The sequence below is a fragment of the Microplitis demolitor genome, chromosome 6, assembly GCF_026212275.2.
Source record: "Microplitis demolitor isolate Queensland-Clemson2020A chromosome 6, iyMicDemo2.1a, whole genome shotgun sequence".
NCBI classification, from domain to species: Eukaryota; Metazoa; Arthropoda; class Insecta; order Hymenoptera; family Braconidae; genus Microplitis; species Microplitis demolitor.
The window spans coordinates 3,425,870-3,450,704 of NC_068550.1; the positions used below are offsets into that span (position 1 = coordinate 3,425,870).

Sequence of the window (24,835 nt, forward strand, 5' to 3'; positions counted from 1 at the left end):
CCACAAAATTTTATTTTTTCATTATTTTTACTTTTTATTTCCATAAATCTGTTTAATTAATTAATTAATGACAGACATTTTGTTTATTCATTTTTTATATCGACAATTTTTTTATTTTTACTAAATTATATTATTATTTATTACTATTATTTTTGTATTGTTTTAATTGACATTGATAAAATATTTTATTTTTATTATTATTGTTATCATGACGGATATTAAAATTTTTTTTTAAGTGATTCATTAACTAATCAGTCTATCGAAATTTAAATATTGATCGCTATCGAATTTAAATTAAATATTCAACTGCCATGGGTTCATACTCTCAAAAATAATTTATTATATAAGTTATTAAAGAAAATTTTTTTACTTTTGTCATCAATAATAATAATAATAATAATAATAATAATAATAATAATAATAATAATAATAATAATAATAATAATAATAAAACAAAAAAAGTTATGTATAAATGCCATATGAGGCTATATCACGCACTAAAAGTACAATTTGCACTAAAACAATGTACAATTTGTTAAATGTAAATATTTAATTAACAGTAGTAACGTTTTAATAAAAGTATAAATAAAAATAATAGACATAATTGTGTTAGTAATTAAACATATGTCTATCAGTCGAGTTTTGAATGATGAGAGCTCGGCATAGGAGCCGCTTTGACAGCAGCTTCAAGACCAGTAACAGCCGCTAGTATCCGGGAAAGACTCTCCATCAGTCTGTCAGATATTTCCGTCATCTCACCATCGGTTTTTGTTACGACAAATAAGTCAGTGCGATCCTGACCCAAGTGTCTGCAGTACATATTGACAGCAGTAGTAACATCATCATCGTCGTGGAAAGGATCAGTGGGCCATTGAGCCCGGTGTAATCTCACAGCCTCAAGCGCCGACGACCAGCGTGCGGACCTTAAAAATTCAGCGACTCGGGATACTTCTTCTAATGAACCACCGGGTAGTGGACTTGGACTCGGTGTTGGAGTTGGAGTTCCACGTTCGCTCTCAGTACTTTCTTCTAAAGCGCGACAGAGCGCTGTCTTCATCATTGACATCTCTGCTGACATGTCATGCAGCTGGACGTTTAAATTTCTTGAGGCTTTTGTCAGTGATAGCAACATTTTATTTGACGAAGAGATTAGTATCAAAAGTTGAAAGTGTAGTTTATAAAACGCACGGCCTAGTCCTAGAAGCATTTCTTCGGAACTCAAATCATTTCCACCGGATGATTCTCCGAGTACTTGTAATTTATTTGTTGCTTTTACGGCCTCGAGACACTCTGTCGCATGATCTTTTTTCTCTAAAAATGTCTCCAAATGTTCTTGAATCTCAAGCATACCGAATCTTAATGTTTCATTGAGTCGATGGTTTGCAAATACTGTCAGCGAAAACCAAACTAATGGGGGCTCGGCTTTTGAACTCAATAATTCTGCGTGACTAGACAGTTGAGATGCTAATTGTGATGCTGCTGTGCTACCATTTGTTAGCAATGCTACTGATTCACGTGACAATCCAACAGATTTGCTGGACAAGTCTCGTAAAATTCTACTCAGCAAATGGAAAAATTCGAGAATATTGTAAGGTGGTTGTGAAATTAAATTTTGTATCTGTTGTCTCCATATTTCTTCAGCGTCATCGCGCGCTACCTGACGGAATGGCATCAGAGCTGAAAGATTTGGTGATGCGTTACAAGGTGTCACGTCACCAAGATCGCCAGCACTGGATCCCGAAGTATCTGATCGCGTTGATGAATCATGGCGTGATCGACTGGGTATAAGAGACAACGAGGATGGAGGAAACATTCCAGGAATGCTATTGATTTCCTGACCAGCACCAGATCCTGATGGGACTTCATCCAAAGGTGATTCTGAACCCACTTCATCATCGGATGATTCTTCAGCGACTCCGCCACGCTAATTAAAATAAATAAAAAAATTATGTTACTGTAAATGTTTTATTTTGCATCTGCGCCTGTACGATTTTTTTTTTTTCTTCAAAAAAGCGACTATTGTTTTACGATGCGTTAACGCAGGTGCTGAAGGGTAAAATAAAAACTTACCCGAGATGTATGTTTGCTAGATGAAAGCGTTTTCTCACTGAGACTCTCTTCAAATTGTCGTAAACTGGGCTCGCGTTCTTCTCCTTCACTAAGCGGACGTCTGCGCACTCCCCAATTAAAGTTATCAGTACTCTCACCTTCAACACTCTCACTTTCATACTCCAAGAAATCAAAGTCTTTGAAAACTCCGAATTGTTCGTCGTCACGTCGTGACCCGCCGCTTAGATCATTATTTGCACCAGACATTTCTTCCGTTGAAGATGCCATTGACGACTGTCTCTCCATCAAGTCTGAGCTTTGGCTGAATATTACCTGTTGATATTTTTTTATTATTGGACTGCATAATTTACAATAATCAATTACAAAAAATTTGATTAATAAGCAATTGCTCTGACACTGTCGCGTGATAGTGGGACTCAAAAGCTTGTGCTTTAAATTTAAATTCAAATAAAATAAATAAATTTTAATTTTTATTGTCTACTCGCTCAGACATTTAAGTGTAATAAAATTTTTAATGTACGATTTCATTCATGATTATTTATAAATTCTTTAAAGTGGTTTTAATGCTGGATAGTAAATAAGACACAAGTGATTTAAATAAACGAGATTAATTAAAGACATTTACGAGGACTAATTAAGTCTTTTTTCGGGTTCTTTATAAATTTAAATATAACAAGAGCACATATTTTTACTACTAATTAAAAAAAATTAATTTCGCCCTCGAGATTTAAAATAATAAACAATTAAAAAATTAAAATTATAATCATCTCTACTGAACCGCTTTTCGTAATAAAATTTATCTTACTCTAATAATTTAAAAATTTTCTATCCATACATTCATTTCTATTTATATAAAAGCGGGATTTTAAATGATAGCAGAGAGATTTTATTATTTATATTTTTTAGCTGCATTATTGTTAGTATTTTATTGATCACTTTTTTTCAAGAAGGGAAGTAAAATGGGAAAACAAATAGAGATGATGTATGTCGAGGATTTATAGGGATTTACTTTTTTATAAATTTTACGCTGTTGGGCTTAAATTTTAAGCTGAGAATTATATCAACTAGTACAAAGCCGGAAGTAAATTGAAAATAAACCGAATTGTTTGTAGTGAATTATTATTGAGTTGCAACAAAAGGTTTACGGCGAACTTGATTAAATATCCTATTCAAATCTATCTGAAGGTACGCAGAAGTGGAATATTATCAAGTCTCGTTTATTTAAAAAAGTGCGACACTTTTGTTATCGGAAAATTAACCCTCTCGTGTAAAAATAAAATTTACAAAAATATTCAGAAGAACTTGAAAATTTTAAACAACTCAGGATTTTTAAAAATTTTAAACGATATACTAGTCGGTTTAATAATTTCAACAAAAAGTTTAGAAAAAGTAAAATATTAAATTTTTGAGTAGAAACTGAAAAAATTTCTTGACTTTTTAAAAATAATTAATTAAAAAAAAATTTACAAAAATTATGAAATCGACTAGTATTTTTACTCTTCAATTTTTAAAAAAATTAAAAAAAAATCTGAATTGTCTTAAAATTAGCAAATTTTCTATACGTAAAATTTTGTAACTTTTTTTTTTACACGAGCTCATTACCTTGCTATACAGTGTCAGTGAGCTAATGCTCTCATCCTAAAAAAAAATCCGTCCATAATTGAGTTAAATTAAATAGTAAATTGTAATTATAAAATAAACTTACAGACGGACTCTTCGGTAATCCTACAGGCTGTCCGAATGGTCTTAAAAGATTTACTAAACATTCTCTTACTCTTCCCTAGAAAAATCATAATTATTATTATTTTAATAAATTTTAAATTAAATAAAAAAATCTATAATCATACCTGTGACATCCACGGTCTTTTCCAACTTGATACAGCACTGCTGTCAGCAGGTGATAAAGACAATGAACGTCTTGGAGATCCAACAGTCTTCTCATCTTCAACTTGACGTTTCAACCATCTTTTTCCAATCACCGGAGTTTTAGTTACATCAAAAGTAAAGTCCATTGTTCTTCCTATTAATTTAATTGTCAATAAATATTAAACTAGTTTATAAACTTATCATACAAAAATATGAAAGGTTTATAGTGAAATTATAAAAACTAATGTATACTATAAAAATAATGATATTTTATTGTTAGTAATTTACAACCACACAAAATCATTATTGTTTTTATCGCAACCTGAGTGTTGAAGAAAGTTGAAGAAAGAGACAAGTAGTGTGCAGTCCATGCGAGTGAAGAATTAAAAGAACAAAAGAAAAATAATTCTAAGTAAATAATCAATAATTAGTGCGTGGAAAAAAAAACATGCGGGAATTTATCTATTAATTTTTAGACACAACTTACCAGGTAATTCTTTTTTGGTGAAGATTTCAGTGTCAGTGAAACTTGGATGTGGAGAAGTAAGAGATGATTCCCATGATGATCCATGGACATTTGTTGGAGGTGCGACAAGTGTTGATGATCTTGTAACGACTAATTTTAATATTTTTAATGCTTCCCTCCAATGCGGACCCTTTAAAAAAATTTAGTTAATTTTTTATTATTTATTTCTTAATTTTTAAATTTTTATTAAGGCGCCAAATTTCAAATCCGATTATTCAATACAATAATTTTTCCCTAAGAAAATTGTGAATCTCTATTGCCGGCTTATGAATTTTAAAACTTGGCGCCTCAATAAAAATATTTAAATTAATATTTACCTCAACATATTTAGAGATGACTCTCAACAACTCGGTATTGATTGGCTGAGCGGCTTTCGATGCAAGGTCTACATAATGCAGCAAGCAGTGAATGATACTCAGCACCGGTAGCGCAATACTACCCGGTCCTTTTTCTAAAACTTCTACCAGGAACGCCAGCATGTTGAAGCTCAAGTGCGCGTAAGTGTCATAGAGATATTTGACCACACACTTGGTCCATTGAAAACTTTCCTTGCTAAAAGTACGCCGTGAATATAACGTCATGACAGTGCCCAAGTGGTCCAGCTTTTTTCCTTTTTCTGCACTGACTTGGGCAATATTTTCCGCGCTCCTTATACATAGCTCATTAGCATCTTCGTAGTTCAACAACATGTAGGGTAGCAATGAAATGACATTCATTGGGAATGCGAGATTTTGAGTAGGATCGACAAACGGCAAATCGAGTAGTGGCGTAAATTGCGATAGTAATGTCACTACTGGTTCATAGGTGTTGGGACTGGTGCAACCTTTCAGTAATAGAGCATGGACTCCAGGGAATGAATTCCATCCTAATTGCTGCTGAAGTTTTTCAACTTTGTCTCTTGCGTCTGGACGGTCCAGTGGCAGTCGATGCAATACTCTGCCAAGTAATCTCAAAGCCAGTAGAAACTCATGCTCGTAATCAGACTCGAGTAATGATACTGATAACCAAAATAGTTGAGCGAGAATAGTCATTTTGTCGTCTTGTGTTGCTGAATCCCCAAGGAGTTTTAGTGACTGCGCAGATCTTGATCTCGAGAGATTCGAGTTTGGATATTTATTGCAACAAACTCGTGAATCTAATTCCTTTGGATCGTTTGACGTCGCTGTAGAAGCTGCAGCTGACTTTCTCATGCAGTAGCTCACTGAATAACTTGTACTGCGCGTGTGTCCGCTTGCGTGATTCAAATGTGTGAATACATGTGGACCTGGATAACCACAGACTCCACCAATATTTCTTTTGCCAAGTATCATTCCCGAAGCTGGATCCTTGTTATTCAAATTCGGAGTTGATTTGAAAATCTCTTTCATAAAATCTAACGGCCGGAAATCAGACTCCAGTGAATCAACTGCAGCTTCGAGAGTCAGTAAGAGCTCAGTGACGTATCCTTGCATATCCTCACCTTGTTCGGCCACTGTCTCAACAAGACGCGAGAGAATATCTGACAGCATACGTGAGGTAATGGGCACACGAAGAGCCCGGAAGACTTGAAGTGAACGACCTGCATAGTGTCTTGATGAACAAGACAGTCCAAGTTGCAATGCGGTTTCAGCCCACCTTTGACTTACGTGAGCATGAGGTAATGAATCTCTAAAGACTCTCAAGACATGTCGAAGTAGAACTGTAAGTTGCTCAGCACTTCTGACCCACCAAACTTTAGCAGTCATATCTTCGTAATTCCAAAGCGGCTGATTTGTTTTTGAAGCCAAAAAGTTTATGAGTGATTTTATAACATCTTGGATTGGCATATTAGGACCTGGTTGAGGTCCTGTCCAATTAGCAGCATCTTCGGGAGTAACAATAACTGGGACTCCAGTAGGCGGCCCTGAAGACGCTGGCCAGGCACGTAGTGACGTATTATCAAATTCTTTTGAAAGCGGATCTTTAGATTGAACTTGAGCAGGAGTTGGGGGAGTTACAGAAGTTGTAGGAATAGGCGAGTGGGAGGGTGATGGATTTGTAGATGTGGGTGCTGATGGGGACGTGGGAAGAGGCGGAGGCGGGGGCGGTGGAGGAATGGGTGGCGATGTGCCAGTTAATGATGAAGCACCGAACTCCTTGACTGCTTGATCTTTAGCTTGGGATGTAAAAGTAGGCGGTGTTACCGAAGCGGAAGGAATCGGCGAGTGTGATGGAGAGGCGTCTGATGATATCGATACAGGTGGAGTTGATGGTTCAGGTAAAGGTGGCGCAGGGGGAGGAGAGTAAACAGGTGGAGGTGTACTTGATCTAGGTGGGGTTGTTGTCGTGGTAGGAACTGCAGGGGGTCCGTACAAGTAAGCGTCGAATTCTGGATCAACTTCTGTAAAATTGTGTTCTAATATTGGCAATGCCGGTGTGCTAAGACCTAGACCAAGCTGTTCAGTTTTTGATGCTAACAGAAGTCTTGCAACACCTAAATGATCGCGGTGATCACCGAGTACTACGAGTAGATTTAAAAGTAACAGTCGGCAGTGGTCGCGCACCAGCGGCCGCGAGTGATCTAACCCAAGAAATATTATATGCAGCATCAAAGGCACATGGATCGACCAGTCTAGTTGTATACCATCAACTACAATGTCTGTTAAAAGCATCACGGCGATATTGCAGCGATGGAATCCACTTATTGGCTGAGAACTATCTGGTAGGTATTCAGTTAGCGGCGCAAAGTAACCACCGTATTCGGGCATAGGTAATGGATGCGGCTGAGGTATATCAAACTTTTCACTGTGGTTAACTTTGTTTGAAACAACACCAGAACTCCCACCACGTGTTACATAAATTGTCTCATCAGTTGTTAATTCAACTTCAGTAGTTGGCGTAGACAAATCATCTGGTAAAATAGGTGGTCCACTTGTGGTACGCGTTTTCTCAACACGAGGTGCTTGAAAACCAGCTAAAGCTCTTAGAGCAGTGTCAGACTTAGATCCAGTCTTAACCGGATCTTCTCCCGAATGTCTTTTCGTATGAATTGTTCCTTTCTCTACAGCTAAATCCCGTGATGGATTACCAGGATCTGCTGCTGGAGCATCGCTGTGTGATGACGCTTTTCTCATACTCGTAAGCCTATAAAACGGCGGAGTTTCTGTTCGTTCAATAAGACAGTTTAATGTTTCAACAGTTTGTAATTCTGTCATCATTTCGTCTACTAAACGATCGGGACGAGCACGTGCTAAGAAAAGTACAACTCTTTTGGCATATGGTAACAATTCCTGCGGTGCCATCCCAGAAATAATTATCAAATAGCGTATTATAACTTTTAGATTGTTAGGCCAGCAACCGCATAATGTCGACCAAAGTTCTTCAACTTCTTTCGGATGCTCATCAGAAAACTAGGTTGCAAATATAAGTTTTAATTAAAACTTTAATAAATATAAAAATAAAAAAAAATAAACAGATACAGAAACGTCGTTATGAATATAAATTAAAAATACTACCTTGACGGTAATGTAGAATAAATTATTGAGAACCATTTCCGTAGCTTCCGCAGTACCCCATCCTTCACGTTTAGTACCACCGCGAGTAACGTCGCTCGTATAATACTGTAAATAATTTTTTTAAAGCCAATATTAGTACTAAAAAATATAAGCATACTGTCTAAAGTATATATATTAAAAATAATGAAAACAATAAAGCTAGTTTATTTCTTCTTTATGTAAATTTTGAAAAATATCTTCATCATATTGGGGGGCGTAGCTCAGATGGTAGAGCGCTCGCTTAGCATGCGAGAGGTACCGGGATCGATACCCGGCGCCTCCAATTATTTTTTTTTCTTTGCACCTTTCACGTAATTGATCTTGTTTATAGAGAATCAAATTAACGTCAAAGATCAGGTTTAATATTTATTCGGTGTTAGATAACAATGGGGGCGTAGCTCATATGGTAGAGCGCTCGCTTTGCATGCGAGAGGTACCGGGATCGATGCCCGGCGCCTCCAATCTTTTTTTTTTTTTTTTTTTGGTACTTTTTGCTTGTTTGATTGTATTGATACTGAAACTAAACTAAAACAAATTGCGACAGTGAGCATTTTTACTCGGATGCATCGGAGCTCAGATGACAAATCGTTCGTTTAAACAACAGGATAAGGCAGAAAAAAAATTAAATATTTATACTACACCAAACTCATTCTACGATACAAGACTCACGCCAGGAGCAGACGTCATTTACATAAAAGATTAGTAATCGTGCAGGACCAGTCTGCTGGAACATCAGCGCTTACAATATGGAAAAATTAAGGTTTGAAAGATACTTCAGAGCTTGCGACAGCATGTATGAATATTCCAAATAATGAATTAATAATAAATAGAAAATTTTAGAATAGATCTAGTTGTACCATCAAACAAACAAGGAAATTATACAGCAAAACTATAACAGAGCAATAAGACACCTGGGAAGAATACAATAACAGTGAACATTTACTACAAGCATTTATGCATTTTGATAAAATAAAGTAATAAAAAATGATAGCATCCCTATAATATAACATGTAGCAAAAAGCCCGCATCACAAAATACTTGTACCTAACGACTCCGGAAAAATACTAAATTACTAATCGAGATAAGATAGATCTTTACCATTGAAACATGACATAGACTTCTACTGTCTAGATAAAAAGCTATTGTGAATAGACCTTAGAGACAAACACACAAATAAGATCAAACTAAGATAAAAAAAGAAAAATACGCAAGAATCAGAACGGGGATGCGGCTTAATAAAAAAATATAATATGATAGCCAAAAGATCAAACTTCAAAAAACAATATAAATAGTATAAATAATAAATTCTCATTTATCCACACAAACTACATCCCTACCCTCCCACGCACCGCTGCCGCATTAGCTCATAAGTGAAAATTAAAAATAGAAAAGTAGCTAATAGTTTTCAACAATTCAAATTTTTAATAGAGACATAAATAAAGATAAAGTTATATTTATGAGAATAAAATAATAATGTAATAAATAACCAGCGTCAAAATAAAGAAGAGAAACGAGAAGCAGACATACTGCTATGATCCCAATATGTGATTGATTCCCGGCGCTCTCATTTTTGATATACCTTTCTCTTACTTGATCTCATTTATATAAGAATTGAATCAAAGTGAAATGTACCAATGACCATTTACCTTGGATATATATAACGGGGGCGTAGCTCAGATGGTAGAGCGCTCGCTTAGCATGCGAGAGGTACCGGGATCGATACCCGGCGCCTCCAGTTATCTTTTTTTCACCTTTCGCTCACTTGATCTTATTTATACTTAAACTGAATCTCAGTGAAATGTACCATTGACCATTACCTCAGTATTAGTACCAAGGGGGGCGTAGCTCAGATGGTAGAGCGCTCGCTTAGCATGCGAGAGGTACCGGGATCGATACCCGGCGCCTCCAGATCTCTTTTTTTCTCCTTTCGCTCACTTGATCTTATTTATACTTAAACTAAATCTCAGTGAAATTTATTAATCACCATTTACCTCAGAAATAGTATCAAGGGGGGCGTAGCTCAGATGGTAGAGCGCTCGCTTAGCATGCGAGAGGTACCGGGATCGATACCCGGCGCCTCCAAATAGATTTTTTCTTATAAAAATTAAATAAATAAGTTTTTTTCTTTTTTTTTTTTTTGCTTGCATGAAACAATTACCTGGTAGTAACTTGAAGGATTAGAAGGCGGCGGAACATTCGGATCAACTAATTCCATATTATGTAGCCACGGTAGTAAATATTGGAGCAACAGTTGTCGCACTTCACGTCTGGCAGTTTGGAATCTGTGAGTTATCTCTGTAACAGCAAAGTAAAATTTTAAAATGATGGATAGATGGGTGGATAAGTAAAGAGTAAGTATATACATTTTATATATATATATATATATATAAATGTAGATATGGTATGCATACGACACGTGTGGGAGACACTAAGGGAGGGATGAAAATAGAGTGTTACGTATAGATAAAAAGAAGGAAAGAATATCGCTGATGTAAGTAAGTTAGGATAGAGGCCTGGCCGAGTTGAACGTGTGTAGGTCGGAGCTTTTAAGTTCGTTGGACTGATTGAAAACCGTCAGCTAACGTTGATGGAGTATGAGTAACCAAAGAGGTCGAGGTGTTTCGCCAATAAACCCCAATGCCCGACAGATGTTTTGAGTGCAATTACGATTATTCCATCAACCGCGAATGGATAACGTATGATTAAACAAAATAATAAAAAAAAAACTTTCATTTCTTGTTTTTTTTTCAATAACGCACGATAAAGAGTGAATTATGATTAAGTGGTTGATGGAAACTGCCTGAGTGTAAAAGAAAATTTAATAATGTATGAATAGTTGTGTTGGCTGAAGATGTATAAGAAGAGCAGGGGCAGCAAAAGGCCTCGTTATTTATGTATGTGAAAATTTTCACTGTTTGGATTCTAAAAGTAGAGTTCGCTCATACATTCGATTTTAGAATTAACGTTTTGCGAGCTAGTTAGTTTGTTAGTAAATATACTTGTACTTTTAGATAATAATACGCAAGATGAGAATTTTATGGGAGTTAGTAGTATAATTTCTCATTAAATGCGCCGTCAGTATCGACGTGCTTAAGCTCTTGTCACAGAAACCTGGATTTCATATTGACAGCTATCTGTAACTGTCCACGTCTGTGCAAAGCTAATATCACTTTGTGCTGATATACATATACATATTTATATGTTTAATCATATTTATTCATATACTGTTGTTACGCCTTCGATGTTAATTGGTTTCATAATTTTTTAAATTTTAATTGGGACACAAGCTCATAATATTATAATACAATATCGATTGATTTAATTTTAATTAGCCTCTACTAGAGTTAGTCTAATAATTTTAAACGATAAATTAAAAAAAAAATATTTTAGAAAAATGCACCTATAGATTTTTAAATTTTCTACTTGTGCATATTTTTAGTTCTTTTTTTTTTTAATTAAATTGTTGAAAAAAAGGTCATCAATTTTATTTTAATAACTTCCCAGTGTATGTTCAATTAGGAATCATATATATATATAATTTTAATCATTTAATCTAGTATATTAGTTTGATTATAATTAAATAAAAAAATTGATTACCGCTAAACATCGGCATTGTGAGCTCGGGATGAAGTTGAGCGAGTTGCCTTGATAAATACATTTGGTTTCGACAATATGATGCTGTGAGCAGAGCATCAAGTGTACCAGCTTTTATTGGTACATTTGATCCAAATGATGATATGGCTCCAGGCATTACACCGCCGCTGATCAACGAATTTACTGGGCATTCTTCTTGATCTAAAACGAAAATAAAAAAAAAAATAAATAAATATTTAATGCGATTAATTTTTTTTTTCTTATAAAATTCATTATTGCCGTTTTTTTAAAGTCTGATTAAGATAAAACGCGTGGATTAAAAATTCATGTAAATAAATTATAAATTTGATGAAAGATATAATGTTGAGATAGGAAAAGTATTTATTATTTTTATAAATAGAAGTTGAAAACATTAAATTGTACGATGGATATAAGCGCAAGTTGAGGTCCTGTGGCGCGCAGAAGCCGGAAGCTTCGCGGGCTTTATCAAGCTCATATTATATCAGAGTGCTAGCAGAATTAGTTGTAACGCCGACACAGAGAAAGCTTCTTCTATTTTTTCTCATGTGCTCATTAATTTCAAGTTATTTCACACTCTTGTCATCGAAATTTAAAAGCTCATACTTGATCCGTAAATCGATAGTTATTCGTGCTGTTTTTTCTTTGTGCTGTGAGTTCTCGGCCACTTAAAAATTAATCAACGTAAAAAGGCCCAAGTGATTTACTTTACTATTATTATAATTGTTGTTATTAAACAGACAAGTGTTTGTGTACAACTTTTGAAGATATATTAAAACTGGTATTTAAGAAGCCTTGAAAACAATTTTTGGCGTAACTCCCAAGTAATCTTTAAAAAGTCTGTTATAATACACGTGGACGAATCATAACACGATGAAGATACATTTCTTTTGGCGCTTATTAAGAATTTAAATATCACCACTATTGAATAAGTAATAAAGTAATAAAGTTACAATGGAGCCGAATGAAACCTCGCAATTGAATGATTGGGCAGAAGCGACAATGACTGGTGTCCAAATGTACTACACACCAGTGCTGGTCTCACTGGGAACTCTAGGCAATGGTCTGTCTGTTTACGTTTTTTTCGGCACAAAAATGCGCCGGGTGTCATCGAGCTGGTATCTGTCAGCTTTGGTGATAAGTGACACAGGTTTCCTGATATCTCTTCTTGTAGCCTGGCTGAATATGGTAGGAGTCGGGCTATTTAATCGTCCAGGTTACTGTCAGTTTTTTGTCTATCTCCCGACACTGTGCAGTTTTTTGAGTGTATGGTTCGTCGTTTCATTCACGATAGAACGTTTCGTTGCCGTGCGCTATCCGCTACGTAGACAGTCAATGTGTACAGTCGCACGAGCTAAAAGTATATTAATGATATTGACATTGGTCGGATTAATTTTATGCAGTCCGGTGCTCTGGTTCACAAGACCACGAGCCACTAATAAAAAATTAAATGCCACAGTATGTTTACTAGCTGAGGAATGGGCAGACTGGGCACGTGTTTTCAATATCGCTGATACTATTCTAACATTTGTATTACCATTCACTGTTATTGTTGTGCTTAATGGACTAATTGTTAAAACTGTTTGGCGACTAGCTCGAGTGCGTAGAACACTCACTACGTCGACGACGACGATGACAAATTTTTCGTTTAATAAAAATAAAACGTCGCAGCAAAAATATAATCAATCATCCGGTACATCGCAGAGTAAAGTTACAAATATGCTGTTGGTTGTTTCGAGTTTTTTTTTATGTTTTAATTTACCAGCTTACGTCATGAGAGTAAGAGCATTTCTTGAGGTAAGCCAATAAGTACACAGGATAATCTATTTTAATTAAAAGTGTCGATAAATAATAGTAAACCCTTTTTATCAATAGAACTTGACATAAAAATACATTTTAGATATTTACTTAATAAACGCATTATTGGTTCCAGACACACAAATATATAAAGTCATAATTGAGTTTAATGATTTTTTTTTTATTCTTAATCTCTTCGATTCTTTTTTTTTCTTCTTCTCAATAAATAAAAATTTAATTTTTAATGGGATCAATATATATATACAGTTTATACCAATTTATGTCATATATTTTTATGAGCTTCCGTGAGTTTTTATTGCAGGGTCAAAATTATGTGGTCAGAACAAATATTTAAGTCAAAGTTTCCTTTATTTACTCGGGAGTAAAGTATATGTGTTTATATATACTAATGTCAGTACTTATTTTTAGGAAGACGATGAACCACCACGAGCAATTGTAATCACACAGCATATATGTAACTTATTATTTGATACGAACTTTGGAATTAACTTCGTATTATATTGCGCTAGTGGACAAAATTTTCGCAAAGCTGTTGTTGCGATTATCTTGCGTCGTAAAAAGCGATGGAATTCCGGCACGAGGATTTCAAATCACGGTAATAAAAAAAATTTATATGTTATACTCAAATATCTTAAGCTTTTATAAATATATACATTAATAAATCACTTGGAACTTTTATTTATTAAGTATTGAGTGATGTTAATAATTTACGATCTAAATATTTTGAATTTAAAATATTTTCATGTAAGCAAATTAAATATTTCTTATTTTATTTAACTGAATTACAGCTTCCGAGTCACGGAAGTCATTGAGCGAATCAATGGCTCGCCAACGCACGATTGTGTACGAAGTACCTTGGACTGAAGAGTACGAGCTGCAAAGTTTTTCCAGAGATACGTCGCGGAAAACGAAATTCAAAGACCACCGAAATTCAAATGAAGATCAGTAACGAAATTGTTAATAAATATTTTACTCACTCGTTTCAAGCTCAGCCGTAGGAAGAGGTCTTACGTTGCCAAAAAACCTTTGGTCGAGAAGCTGAAGAAGCTGGAGGGCCGCATCTTGCACTGGTGCGCGTGGGCAGCCTGTGTTCATCAGACTGACGTTTATCACGCTCGTGTAATGATCGCAAGGATATTCTCTAAACAAAAAATTAAAATAAAAGAAAAGAAAATTATGTAATCGCTATTTATTATTTCTTCGCGTAATTGCATTTGAATTAACCCATTTAAGAAAATTAAAACAAGCTATTACGTTTTATTAAAACGCTCAGTAAAAACGAGCGTAATTGTGAATCAGATTAATAAGTAATTAGTTCTGTTACGTGACGTAATAACTTAATTGTTATAATAAATAATCAGGATAATGAAATTGCTGTGTTTTATAGATTAAGTAACTTGTTAAAGTTATTGTTCGATAAATGTGATTGTAATAAATTACCTCGCGCTAAATATTGCCGCTAAAGCAAGGAAACAACCGTCAGCAACCTGGGGAAGTCCTGTGTAGCATCGATCTACCACCCAATCGAGTAGTGTTCCAATATCAGGATTCCCTTCCAATAATAAAACGACAGTTTCACGTGCAAGAGTGTAAATCTTTAAATAAATTTTTATTATTATTATGGAGACTATTAATAATAATTTATAATAAACTGTAAAAATAATGAAGAAACCTTTTCATCTTTACTGGCGAGTAATAGATCAAGCCACTGATACAATATAGCACCTTCTTCAGACAGCGATTGAGGATTAAAGCAGGATCCGCAACACAGAAGACTGCTCATAGCTTGCAAAGCTGATAACTGTAATTCTGAGCACGATTTATCTTCGTCAAAAGATGAAGACATATTAGTCAGTGGTTTACCGTATGGACCGGACCAAGTTGCGAATAATGTGAATAAATTCCGACGTAAATCTCGTTTCAAAAGTAAATGACACGCTTCAACTTAAGTAATAATAATAATTATTTATTAATTTAATATTACTATTCATTTATTATTTTTTTGTATGAAAAACAAACTTACTGGAAAAACTTTTAATCATTTTTCTAATGAAATTACAAAAATGAAGTTTTATATCTCGTACAGCTGGAGCTTCTTTGTCAGGTTCATTTTCTAGATAAAGTCTTGCGCCGTCTATGTATTCTACGAATGTCGGATGAAGAGACTGGGTCTCACGATCAAGTACAGCGGGACTAAAATAACAATAATCATAACAATAAAAAATTTATTGAAATTATTTTATTAAAAATTACTTACCAAATTCCAAAAGTTCCATACTCTGCGACTAATTCCAACACTCTGACTAACTGCAGTCTCAAAGCATCTCTACGACGTCTTCTTCGCATATTTTCTTGCTTTCTATCAACAGCTTCTCGTATATAAGGAACTAATTCTTCCATTAAGTCTCTAAAAAAAATTATTTGAAATTTTTACTTTTAAATTTTGAATTTAAAATTTAAAATTTTAAATATAAATATAAATTTACTTTAATGCATCTGCGTTAACTTTGCCGATAGCATGGACCACAGCATCGCGAACGTCAACAGCTTCACATCTCAACAAGGGCACCGTGAGTTTGTAGAGCGCAGCTGGACTGGCGTTTGTTCCTGGGGATTTATTATCTCCTCGTTCAGCTGACAAACTATCCGGCGACGAGCTGTTAAAATTCACATTTTAATTACAAATAAAATCATGATAAATATTTATAAAAAAAAAATAATAATAATAAATGTGTATGTAAATATTCCAGTGTTTCAAATTAAATAATAAGTGAAAAAAACCAGTCGTAAATGTGATCTACTCTACATAAAGAATTTAGATTTCTATTAAATACTAATTTAATTTTCTAATGTGCACAATTATAGAATTAAACTACTTTTTAATTAATTAATAAATAGTAGAAACACCAGTGCGCCAATCATCCGCAGTCAGTAAATGCATTACGTGTAAATTAATTAACAGATTTAATTAATTATCAATTTAAAAAAAAATAAAAAAATGACGTTAAGTAAAAAATGATTGCGGTAAAATTGTGTTGATTTTTTTGCTCGATTTTTTTTTTTTCACTTAGGCTCACCTGGTCCGCTTATGCCTGGTGTAGATGCCGGAAATGGACGGTACGGAGAATCGGCCCGGCAGGGTCTGGGCCCCGCCGAGGTTCTCCAGGCTTTGACTCAACTCCTTACTCATGCACAAAACACCAAACTCCACCGTATGCTGACCACTAGAGTATGCAATACAGTGTACCACCAATGCTCATATTTATCAGACGTTTTTTTTTTTTTTACTACGCTTTCAGCAGAAATTAATTAATAGTAAAGACACAGTATAGAAATATAGATATAGACAGATATAGATAGGCATTAGAATTATAAAATTATAAAAAATCAAACAGTAAAATAGATTAAATTAATTTTCTATTTAATTAAACATTTATTTTATTTGTGATCATGCATTTTTATATTGATCTAGTGCAAAAATTTATATTTGATGAAAAAAGTTGTGCGTAATTTTGTGTTAATTTTTTTTTAGAAAATAAAATATTGTGTTATGAACGTGTTAATACTTTGTGGTAAGTGCTGATAAGTCAGTGTACTCTTTATCTCCAGTGTATTGTTCATGTGTTTGAGCTGTGTAATTTTTTTTTTTATGAATTCAAGTATTTCCATTTGTTTATTATTATACTTTTTAAATGTCATAATTCTGATAACATAAATGTGCTGGAGCCAGTGGCACAACAGACATAAGCAGACAAGACCCAACACCAATTACCAAATAATTTATATTTTTTTACTCATTAAATTGTAATTTAAATGTTTTAAATTAAAAATGCATTTTTTTTAAATTATAATTAAAAGAGTAAATAATTTTTTTTTCTTTGTATACCTGAGACTCAAATCTGGACTCGCGCATCGAATTATTGGACTGGGTATTGGTGGTACAACACGATAACCAAAAGTTAAATAATTTTTCCATATGTGCATGTAAACATCTCTTTCATTAACTGGCTTTCTCACTGTCGTTGAACTTCTTAATAACGAAGCTCTGTTATCATTAACCGGCCTGCAATAAATAATTAATTTTTAATTAATTAAATATCTTAAAATCTATAGATTTAAATACTTACGTAGGATCAACGACAGTAAAGAGAGAATTAATGCGTGTAAAAACAATAGGCCAAGAATGTGCAGTAGCATTGGGACACAAAGTAAGTACACGATCTCTCTCTAAAAATGCAAACAAACATATACTCCAGGGATCAACGCCATTGAGATTCAGCAACGATGAACTTTTGGTGCTGTTTTCATCATGGAAACCTGCTGTCCAAACGCAGCTGCTTCTGTCAGCGATCCACTGGAGATCAACGTTTGATGTCAAAGCTGCGGCGGCTTTTTCTGCTGGTGGTAATAAGTGATAACATTTTTCTATAACTGATGGACAGGATGCGTCAATTACATCAATGACCGGCTGATCTGTTTCGATTCCTCCTAGAGCCTTCAGTAAAACTTTGACTTCCCGGAGAATGTGGACTGCAAGGCGCCGGGGATATAGTCGACAATTACACAACATCACCAAAGCAAATCCTTCAACAAGATGAAAGACAGTGGAGACTTGTTCGACCTTTTGACATGGATCAACTTTTTTAGTTGCAGGATCTAGTCTAGGATTTATTCGGTTGCTTTCGATCGCTTGTTCTTTCGCTCGAGGACTTGGACTAGTCAGAGCATTTTTCCAGGAAGTCAATAGTTGGAGCAGCATCCTGAGACCATTGTCAACCAGCTGAGGAAAAGTGTCTTGGACATCCCGTGCCAGGAATTGCGTGAATCCCATCACAACGTCCTGTCTCCAGTCCGGGAAGTCTATGACCAGAGTTTGCAAACTCTGATAAGCTAGACCTCGCAGTTCTTCATCCATATGCACAGTTAGACGTGCAAGCAAATCAACCAGCTCAGCTCCAGTCATTCCATCAGGAATCAGTCGCGGTACTGCAGCAACACAAGTACGGAAGAGATCAATCCGCGGTTTTCTGTCACCGGTTATCATTTCATCGGGTTCTTTGTTCATATTCTGAGTACTTGTCATCATCAACGGTCTACCGTAATGAACATCCAGTGCTCGTAGAATATCTACAAAAACTCGACGTACATGTGGAAAATAAGACGACATTCCTATACTTCTAGCAGTGTCTTCAGTAAGCATTTTGTTGAGAAAAGTTTTTTTAACCCGCATTGTATTACCACTGGGTAGCACTCCCATAGTTCTTGGCATCGGTGGTTCGCCTTCTTTTTGCTGTAAGCTGTCAGCAACAACTAAAAATGCACGTAACCCAATACTCATACGTTCGGGTGTTAAAATTATTTTAACAGGTCTTCCAACAGACAGTAAATCAAATACTATTTCTCTCATCGCAAAGTCAAGTCTTTCTTGGGCTATAAATTGAATTATTTTAACAAAAATATTCAACGGAGTGTCACGTGGCATCACGGCTTTAGATCCCTTTGGAAATAGGGAATTCACAATACTCTGAAGTCTGCTTTGAGTCGCTGAATTACTTTCGCATTTAATTCTTATCATGTAGACCCAAAGAAGACGATAAAGAGCTTCCAGTGCGACTCTGCTCATCTTCGGATCACGTGTCTTGAGATGGGAGAGACACATCGCTAAGAAGTAGTGCCAGTTTTGTAGAAAAAATGTCTTCTGACTGACACAGAGCAGGCAAGTGACCAATGGGAAAAGTGCTAAGCGGTGCTTTGATTTCGTGCACATATCCAATGTCGTAGAGTAAAGCATTTCAACAAAATTCTTAAGACATGGAACGTTAACTTCGTTCTTTACTGCTGCTGCAACAGGAACTAGTATTTCAACAAAAAGTCCTGCTAGCGCATGCTTTACATCTTTATCTTTAACTTCAAGAAAGTATTGAGCGCATTCTTGCATGAACTGAAATGAAGCTTCGAACTCCTCGATCGGTACCATCTTAACTCGGAAAAATTTCATGCCCATCAACAGAGATATTATACTTTGTGTGGTATGTGGACCCGGTTCTTTAGCTCGTAATTCTTTTAGATCAATCATGAAACGTTTTCTCACAGCCATGAAACGCGATTGAGCTAATACACCAATAACTTCAGCAAATAAGTCAGCAATAATATGAATATTTGTTGCATTTGGTTCATTCTGAATACCCTCGCGATATTTAAAATGTTTGAATGCAATGTTTTCTATTTCTGTGACCAAATCTTCATGACCAGGATGAAATGGTAACTGACGTAGTACTTCAATTAACATGAGACAAAATATAAATTCAACGGCTAAGTCACGTCTTTCTTGAAGCAAATCAGCTTCACTTTTTTCCGGCGCTGTTTCAACATTACCCGAACCTGATACTATTGTGTACATGATACTTTTTCCTTTTTGATCTTCTTTTCCAGACGCTGGTTTCTTTTGATCATTACCCTGGTCAGCGAGCTGCCGTTCGTGCCATTTGAATAACGCGCGTAAAATTGACGGAAGACAATTATCAGCTACTGCACCAAATGCTGATAATAGTTGATCAAATTGAGCATCTTCGCCACGTTGCAATACTTTTGAAAGAGTTTTATCAGTATCTGTCATCACAGCCTCTATTTTTTTCTCCGCTTGAGCTGCAAACTCAGCAAAAAGACTTCGCATTACAAATTCACCAGGTCTCAAATCCATGTCTTCAATGTGTTGTGGTTTTACTGTTTCTTTTTGTGCTCCCCAGGGTAAGACAACGGTAACGGCACTCATACGACTGGAACTTGTTTCTATAATTTTAAATAAAATCTCAGTACCAACTAATTAATTTTAAATTTCCGGGCATTCTCAGACAGTGCCCCCCTTTTTTTTTAAATATCCGATGACAACTGTCATAATCGTATTAAAATTTTATTAATTAATTAGTTAAAAAAACATTACTTATAGTTGCTATCAATTAGAAGTTAAACGAAATTTTTCGAATAACTTTCAGCCTAAAAAATTTGAAAATTGACATGAAGATTTTACTGAAATTCATTTTACAAATTTCGTTTAACTCCAAATTAAAAAAATTTGACAATTCTCATTAAAAATTTAAAAAAAATGTGGGAACTGTTTAAGAATGCCCTTAAATAAAATAAATTTAATTAATTACCATATCCAGAAACAGAAGTATTGGCTGTATATATACTAGAAGCATCACTGCCTTCACCCTGTACTGATCCATGTGATGTCAAAGAGTCTGGACACGCAACCAAAGTTTCAACTCCACTCTCTTGTGAACCGTCTCCATGACCAGTTCTTGATTCATTTGTTTCTAAAAAATAAATTCCATTTAATTATTTACACTTCTTACTATTTAACGTTCCTAATAATAAATAAATAAATAAGTAAATAATAAAAAATAAAAGCAGCAACTATTGTTTAGTTCTGTTGATAATCCAACACTTGGACTCTACTGATAGAAGCCCTGTGCTTGTGCATAACAGATACCATCACTGTTCTACTAACTCAATTATGATGTACTTAACATTGATGGATTTAATCAGCATTGAATATGGTTTACATGACATTGAACGTTTTATTAAGACTTACCTGAATGAGTGTCGTCTCCACCCGGTTGGTTTTCCACGTCTGAAAGTAATTTTTAAATAATCTATTGTTTAAAAACTATTATTTTATCTACTCAAGTAAACAATTATTAAATTACTCAATTATTTGTATTAATATGTAAGCGGTTTTGATTATTTTTGCAATACTATTCTTAGAGGTGCAACAACAATACATTTAAATTTCAACATCGCTTCTTAAATTATGATCCTGAAGTTAGCAGACAATTAACAATTTAAAATTTTTCAACAATTGAATTTTTAAAAAAATAAAATAAAAATATGCACATGTAGCAAATTAAAAAAACTGTAAGTGCAATTTAAAAAAAAATCAAATAATGATTAGACGTCAGTTAATTTCAGTGTCATTCTTAATTAATTATTATTTTTAAAGCAGTATATTATACATATGTATATATATATATATATATATATTAAATATATGATGTAATTAATGATATAAATTATGAGAAATAATAAATGACAAATTAATAAATACCTTCAGTCATAGTTTCTATGCTTGTCTCATTGTCAGGAGACATTTTAAATTAAATATATTAATCCATATCTGTAAAAATATTTATTTATTTATTAATTAATAAACAAAACAATAAAAACAAAAACCATGACAGTAATAATTATTTTAAAAATGTTAATATAAATTAATGACTGATCAATTAAATTTGTAATTATAAATTATTTAAATTTTTAATAACTAAAATAAATAAACAAAAACTATTTAACATTTAGAGCAAGATAATTTTTTTTAATTGCAAAAAAAATTAAGTTTGAATTTTTAAATTAAAAATCTTATTAGTTTTACTAAAACTATATATTTTGAATACCTCTTAGATATTATTTGATGTATTGTTCAATTAGTGCGTAGTGAATAACAAAAAAAAATAATAATATATAAGATATTGATATATCACGTCATATCTTTAAAGCGATAACCTCAAACACGAATTTAAATTCCCGCTTGAAGTGATTTTGAAATTAGGATTTAACTGATTCAAGTCATAAATAAGTTTTTTATATAATAACAAAACAAGGAAATGGATTAAACTTTCACTGGAATTTGTATAATAAGATTAACTACATTTGTGTTATTAATTGAATTCTGACGTTTATAACAATGGAGACTATACATGTATGACGATTTTACTTTTTTACAGTAAATAGGCCTAGACTAGATGTCTAACCATCGAATCGCGCAGACTGTTGGAAATTCCTCGAAATCTTTTCTGTTTTCAGAATAATAGAAAATTACATAAATTAACTTAAATTTGTCTTTTTTTACTTTCAAATCTTATAATTTCAACGTCCAAGTCCTAGATGTGCTGATCCCTAGTGACTAAATTTTAAATTAATCCTCGCAATTTTTATTTTTTTCCATTGCATATAAACATTAATTATGACTCCGAAAATAGAATACAGACATTTTTTTTATTTTGTAAACAAATTACGTATTATTGAATGATACTGAAGTCAGCCGACGTCTATTAATTTTTGGATTTTTTTCAAAACGATAAATTTAAAAAAAAAAATTGTACTTACAGTTTTTTACATTTTCTAAATGTGCAAATTTTTAGTTTTTGTTTTTTTTTTTTTTTCGTAATTTATTTAGTGAAAAAAAAAAGTTGTCTACAAATTTTTGAATCGTACTATTAGAAATTTTTTTGAAAACACGCATAAGATTTTGAAAAGTCCATTATATAAATCTTGAAATTTGTATTTATTGGATTACAGTTACGTAAGTTGTTATTATTTTTTTGGGGCAAAAAAATGTAAATGAAGAAAAATTATAAATTGAAATAGAAAAAAAAGGGAGACATTTTTTTACAAACTTCGCAAGAAAAATAAAAGATAAGAGTTTCAAATTTAAATTATGATATTCTTCCAGGTTAGTCTTTTCAATTAGTCTTCAAAAGTCCTAACCCAAGCAAATTTCGATTATATTTTTTTTGAAAATAGAAAAAACCTGCTGTTTTAATTATCAATCATTAATTATTTCATAACTCATCACGTAATTATTGTTTATTCAAATGTCTATCAATTTGAAACTTTTGAAACTATTTTTATTTCGCAATCAACAAAATTTAATTAGTTAATTCTTATCAGTAATTAATCTAATTACCACTGAATTTTTTATGAGTGTAAAAGTAGCAGAAATAAGACAATTTTTAAATTGCATATAAAAACGTAATCAATTAAATTGATAAAATAAAAAAAAATGCATGTACTGATTTTAGAATTTTCTAAAAGTCCATTTTTTAATTTTTTGAAAAAAAAAAAATTCATTTTGTGATTTTGAAGTTTTAAAAATTGTCTGATGACTGTCAACTTCATTGTGATAATTTTTTAAAATCTTTAAAATAAAAACAGTTTTAAAAAATGTTTTTCTTATTTTTTTTTTTAAGCAGGCATCAGAAAAAAAATTATTGCATGTAATAATTCATTTTTATTATTATTGTAACATATTTATTATTTATACTCCGCGAAATGTTTTTTTATTTCAAAAAAACTTGAGACTAAACATTAAATAAATATTTACTCCGACATTAATTTATTCACAATTATTTTTTTCAAAAAATTTGAATGAATGAACGATGTGATGATTGAGAATCAAAATAAAAGATAAGTTTGTAATACCCATATAATTAAGATACGATATCATTATATCAATAAACCCAAACATAAATTAAAATATTTCTGACTGTACGTAAAATTAAAGCTGTCATATTTTGATATTGTGTTTTATCTCCAACATTCGGAGACACATTTAGCAATAATTCTATTCTCTGCAAGGTCCGCATAATCGGTGAATAGTTTTAACCAAATCTATTAATATATTTAAACAACACGATGTAGATGTTTAAGTCGAGCACGAGTGCTCCATTGAACTTTGGGACTTTTGCGATGTCAGAAATCCTGGCTAACAGCCAGAGTTACGCAACTTGATGTCCCCTTAACCTCTTTAGGTGAATTTGACCTTGTGTCTTGTCTTATGTCCCAGGGCTAACAAAAAAATCCTTTTTCAACTTTAAAAATCAATTCAGTTATACATTAATCCTTTTTTCTCACTTGCATTTTTTAATAATTCAAATATTCAATTATTTTATCTCAAAATTATCAGTATTTTAATTAATTAGTATTAATACAATTAACTGTCAATTATAAATTTAAATAATTAAGCGCACACTTCAATGTTACCCGACGCCCTGGAATTTATCGATTTTTTTTTGTCCAGAATCATATTTCCCGCGTGTTTCAATAATAATGCGCGGTCAAAAAACGCCCTAATGTTTGATGCGCGCGCAGCTGCCTTGACATTCTCCCAAATCAATCGACAGTTAAAAATAAAAATAATCGATTATTTTACAAAAATAAATGAATTAAAATTAATAATTATCAAAATAATAATTAACAAAACAATTATACATCAATTGTTTAAAATAAATATCAATTGTACGCTAAATTGACCCTGACACTGCATTCTAATCAGCCACAAGACGGAAGTGACGTTTGCGCGGGCTTACTCCCAAATTCAAATGTCAATTTTATCAAACAGGTATAGCTGACTAAAAATATATGACTTATAAGTAAATAAATGACAAATTACAAAATATGATCTTGAATATTTAAATAACAATTCAAAAACATCATTAATGTCAGTGTAAGACATTTTAAGTGTCAGGGTTTTTAGGCTTCTAGCTGCTATCTCAAGTGTGGATTAAAAAAAAATTAGTAGTGTGTGCGCATGCGCTGACACGTGATCTGCGCAGCTATTCTTAGCGGAGGTGGTCGCTTCAACGAGAAGAAC

The 24,835-nt window shown here is 33.3% G+C and overlaps 2 protein-coding genes and 5 non-coding genes across 10 annotated transcripts; 6 read left to right on the forward strand and 1 right to left on the reverse strand.

Annotated features, from left to right (window-relative positions):
* Positions 1-180: 180 nt before the first annotated feature.
* LOC103577360 (protein furry) lies at positions 181-22,346 on the reverse strand. 4 transcript variants are annotated; one of them, XM_008557963.3, is made up of 22 exons: positions 21,858-22,346; positions 21,512-21,580; positions 20,999-21,037; positions 20,559-20,720; positions 17,532-20,193; positions 17,291-17,467; positions 16,482-16,628; positions 15,891-16,061; positions 15,662-15,811; positions 15,428-15,597; positions 15,077-15,348; positions 14,845-14,999; positions 14,382-14,545; positions 11,572-11,769; positions 10,133-10,269; positions 7,936-8,040; positions 4,780-7,830; positions 4,424-4,592; positions 3,918-4,090; positions 3,776-3,850; positions 2,071-2,382; positions 181-1,924 (listed from the first exon to the last, which is right to left on the reverse strand). In XM_008557963.3, the coding sequence occupies exons 2-22, from the start codon at positions 21,552-21,554 to the stop codon at positions 632-634; spliced, it is 9,825 nt and encodes a 3,274-aa protein (XP_008556185.1). In that variant the 5' UTR covers positions 21,555-21,580; positions 21,858-22,346; the 3' UTR covers positions 181-631. The 4 variants fall into 4 exon arrangements, with proteins under 4 accessions (XP_008556185.1, XP_008556186.1, XP_008556187.1 ...); XM_008557964.3 differs by having other exon boundaries at positions 22,313-22,336; XM_008557965.3 differs by lacking the exon at positions 20,999-21,037.
* Positions 8,185-8,257, forward strand: Trnaa-agc (transfer RNA alanine (anticodon AGC)). Its single transcript has one exon. It is a non-coding gene; the product is annotated as a tRNA-Ala (tRNA).
* Positions 8,363-8,435, forward strand: Trnaa-ugc (transfer RNA alanine (anticodon UGC)). The gene has a single exon. It is a non-coding gene; the product is annotated as a tRNA-Ala (tRNA).
* Positions 9,637-9,709, forward strand: Trnaa-agc (transfer RNA alanine (anticodon AGC)). Its single transcript has one exon. It is a non-coding gene; the product is annotated as a tRNA-Ala (tRNA).
* On the forward strand, positions 9,810-9,882 carry Trnaa-agc (transfer RNA alanine (anticodon AGC)). Its single transcript has one exon. It is a non-coding gene; the product is annotated as a tRNA-Ala (tRNA).
* Trnaa-agc (transfer RNA alanine (anticodon AGC)) lies at positions 9,984-10,056 on the forward strand. Its single transcript has one exon. It is a non-coding gene; the product is annotated as a tRNA-Ala (tRNA).
* On the forward strand, positions 12,104-14,371 carry LOC103577359 (thyrotropin-releasing hormone receptor). The gene is made up of 3 exons (XM_008557962.1): positions 12,104-13,383; positions 13,813-13,999; positions 14,193-14,371. Exons 1-3 carry the CDS (start codon positions 12,541-12,543, stop codon positions 14,351-14,353), a joined length of 1,191 nt encoding a protein of 396 aa, XP_008556184.1. The 5' UTR covers positions 12,104-12,540; the 3' UTR covers positions 14,354-14,371.
* Positions 22,347-24,835: the final 2,489 nt, after the last annotated feature.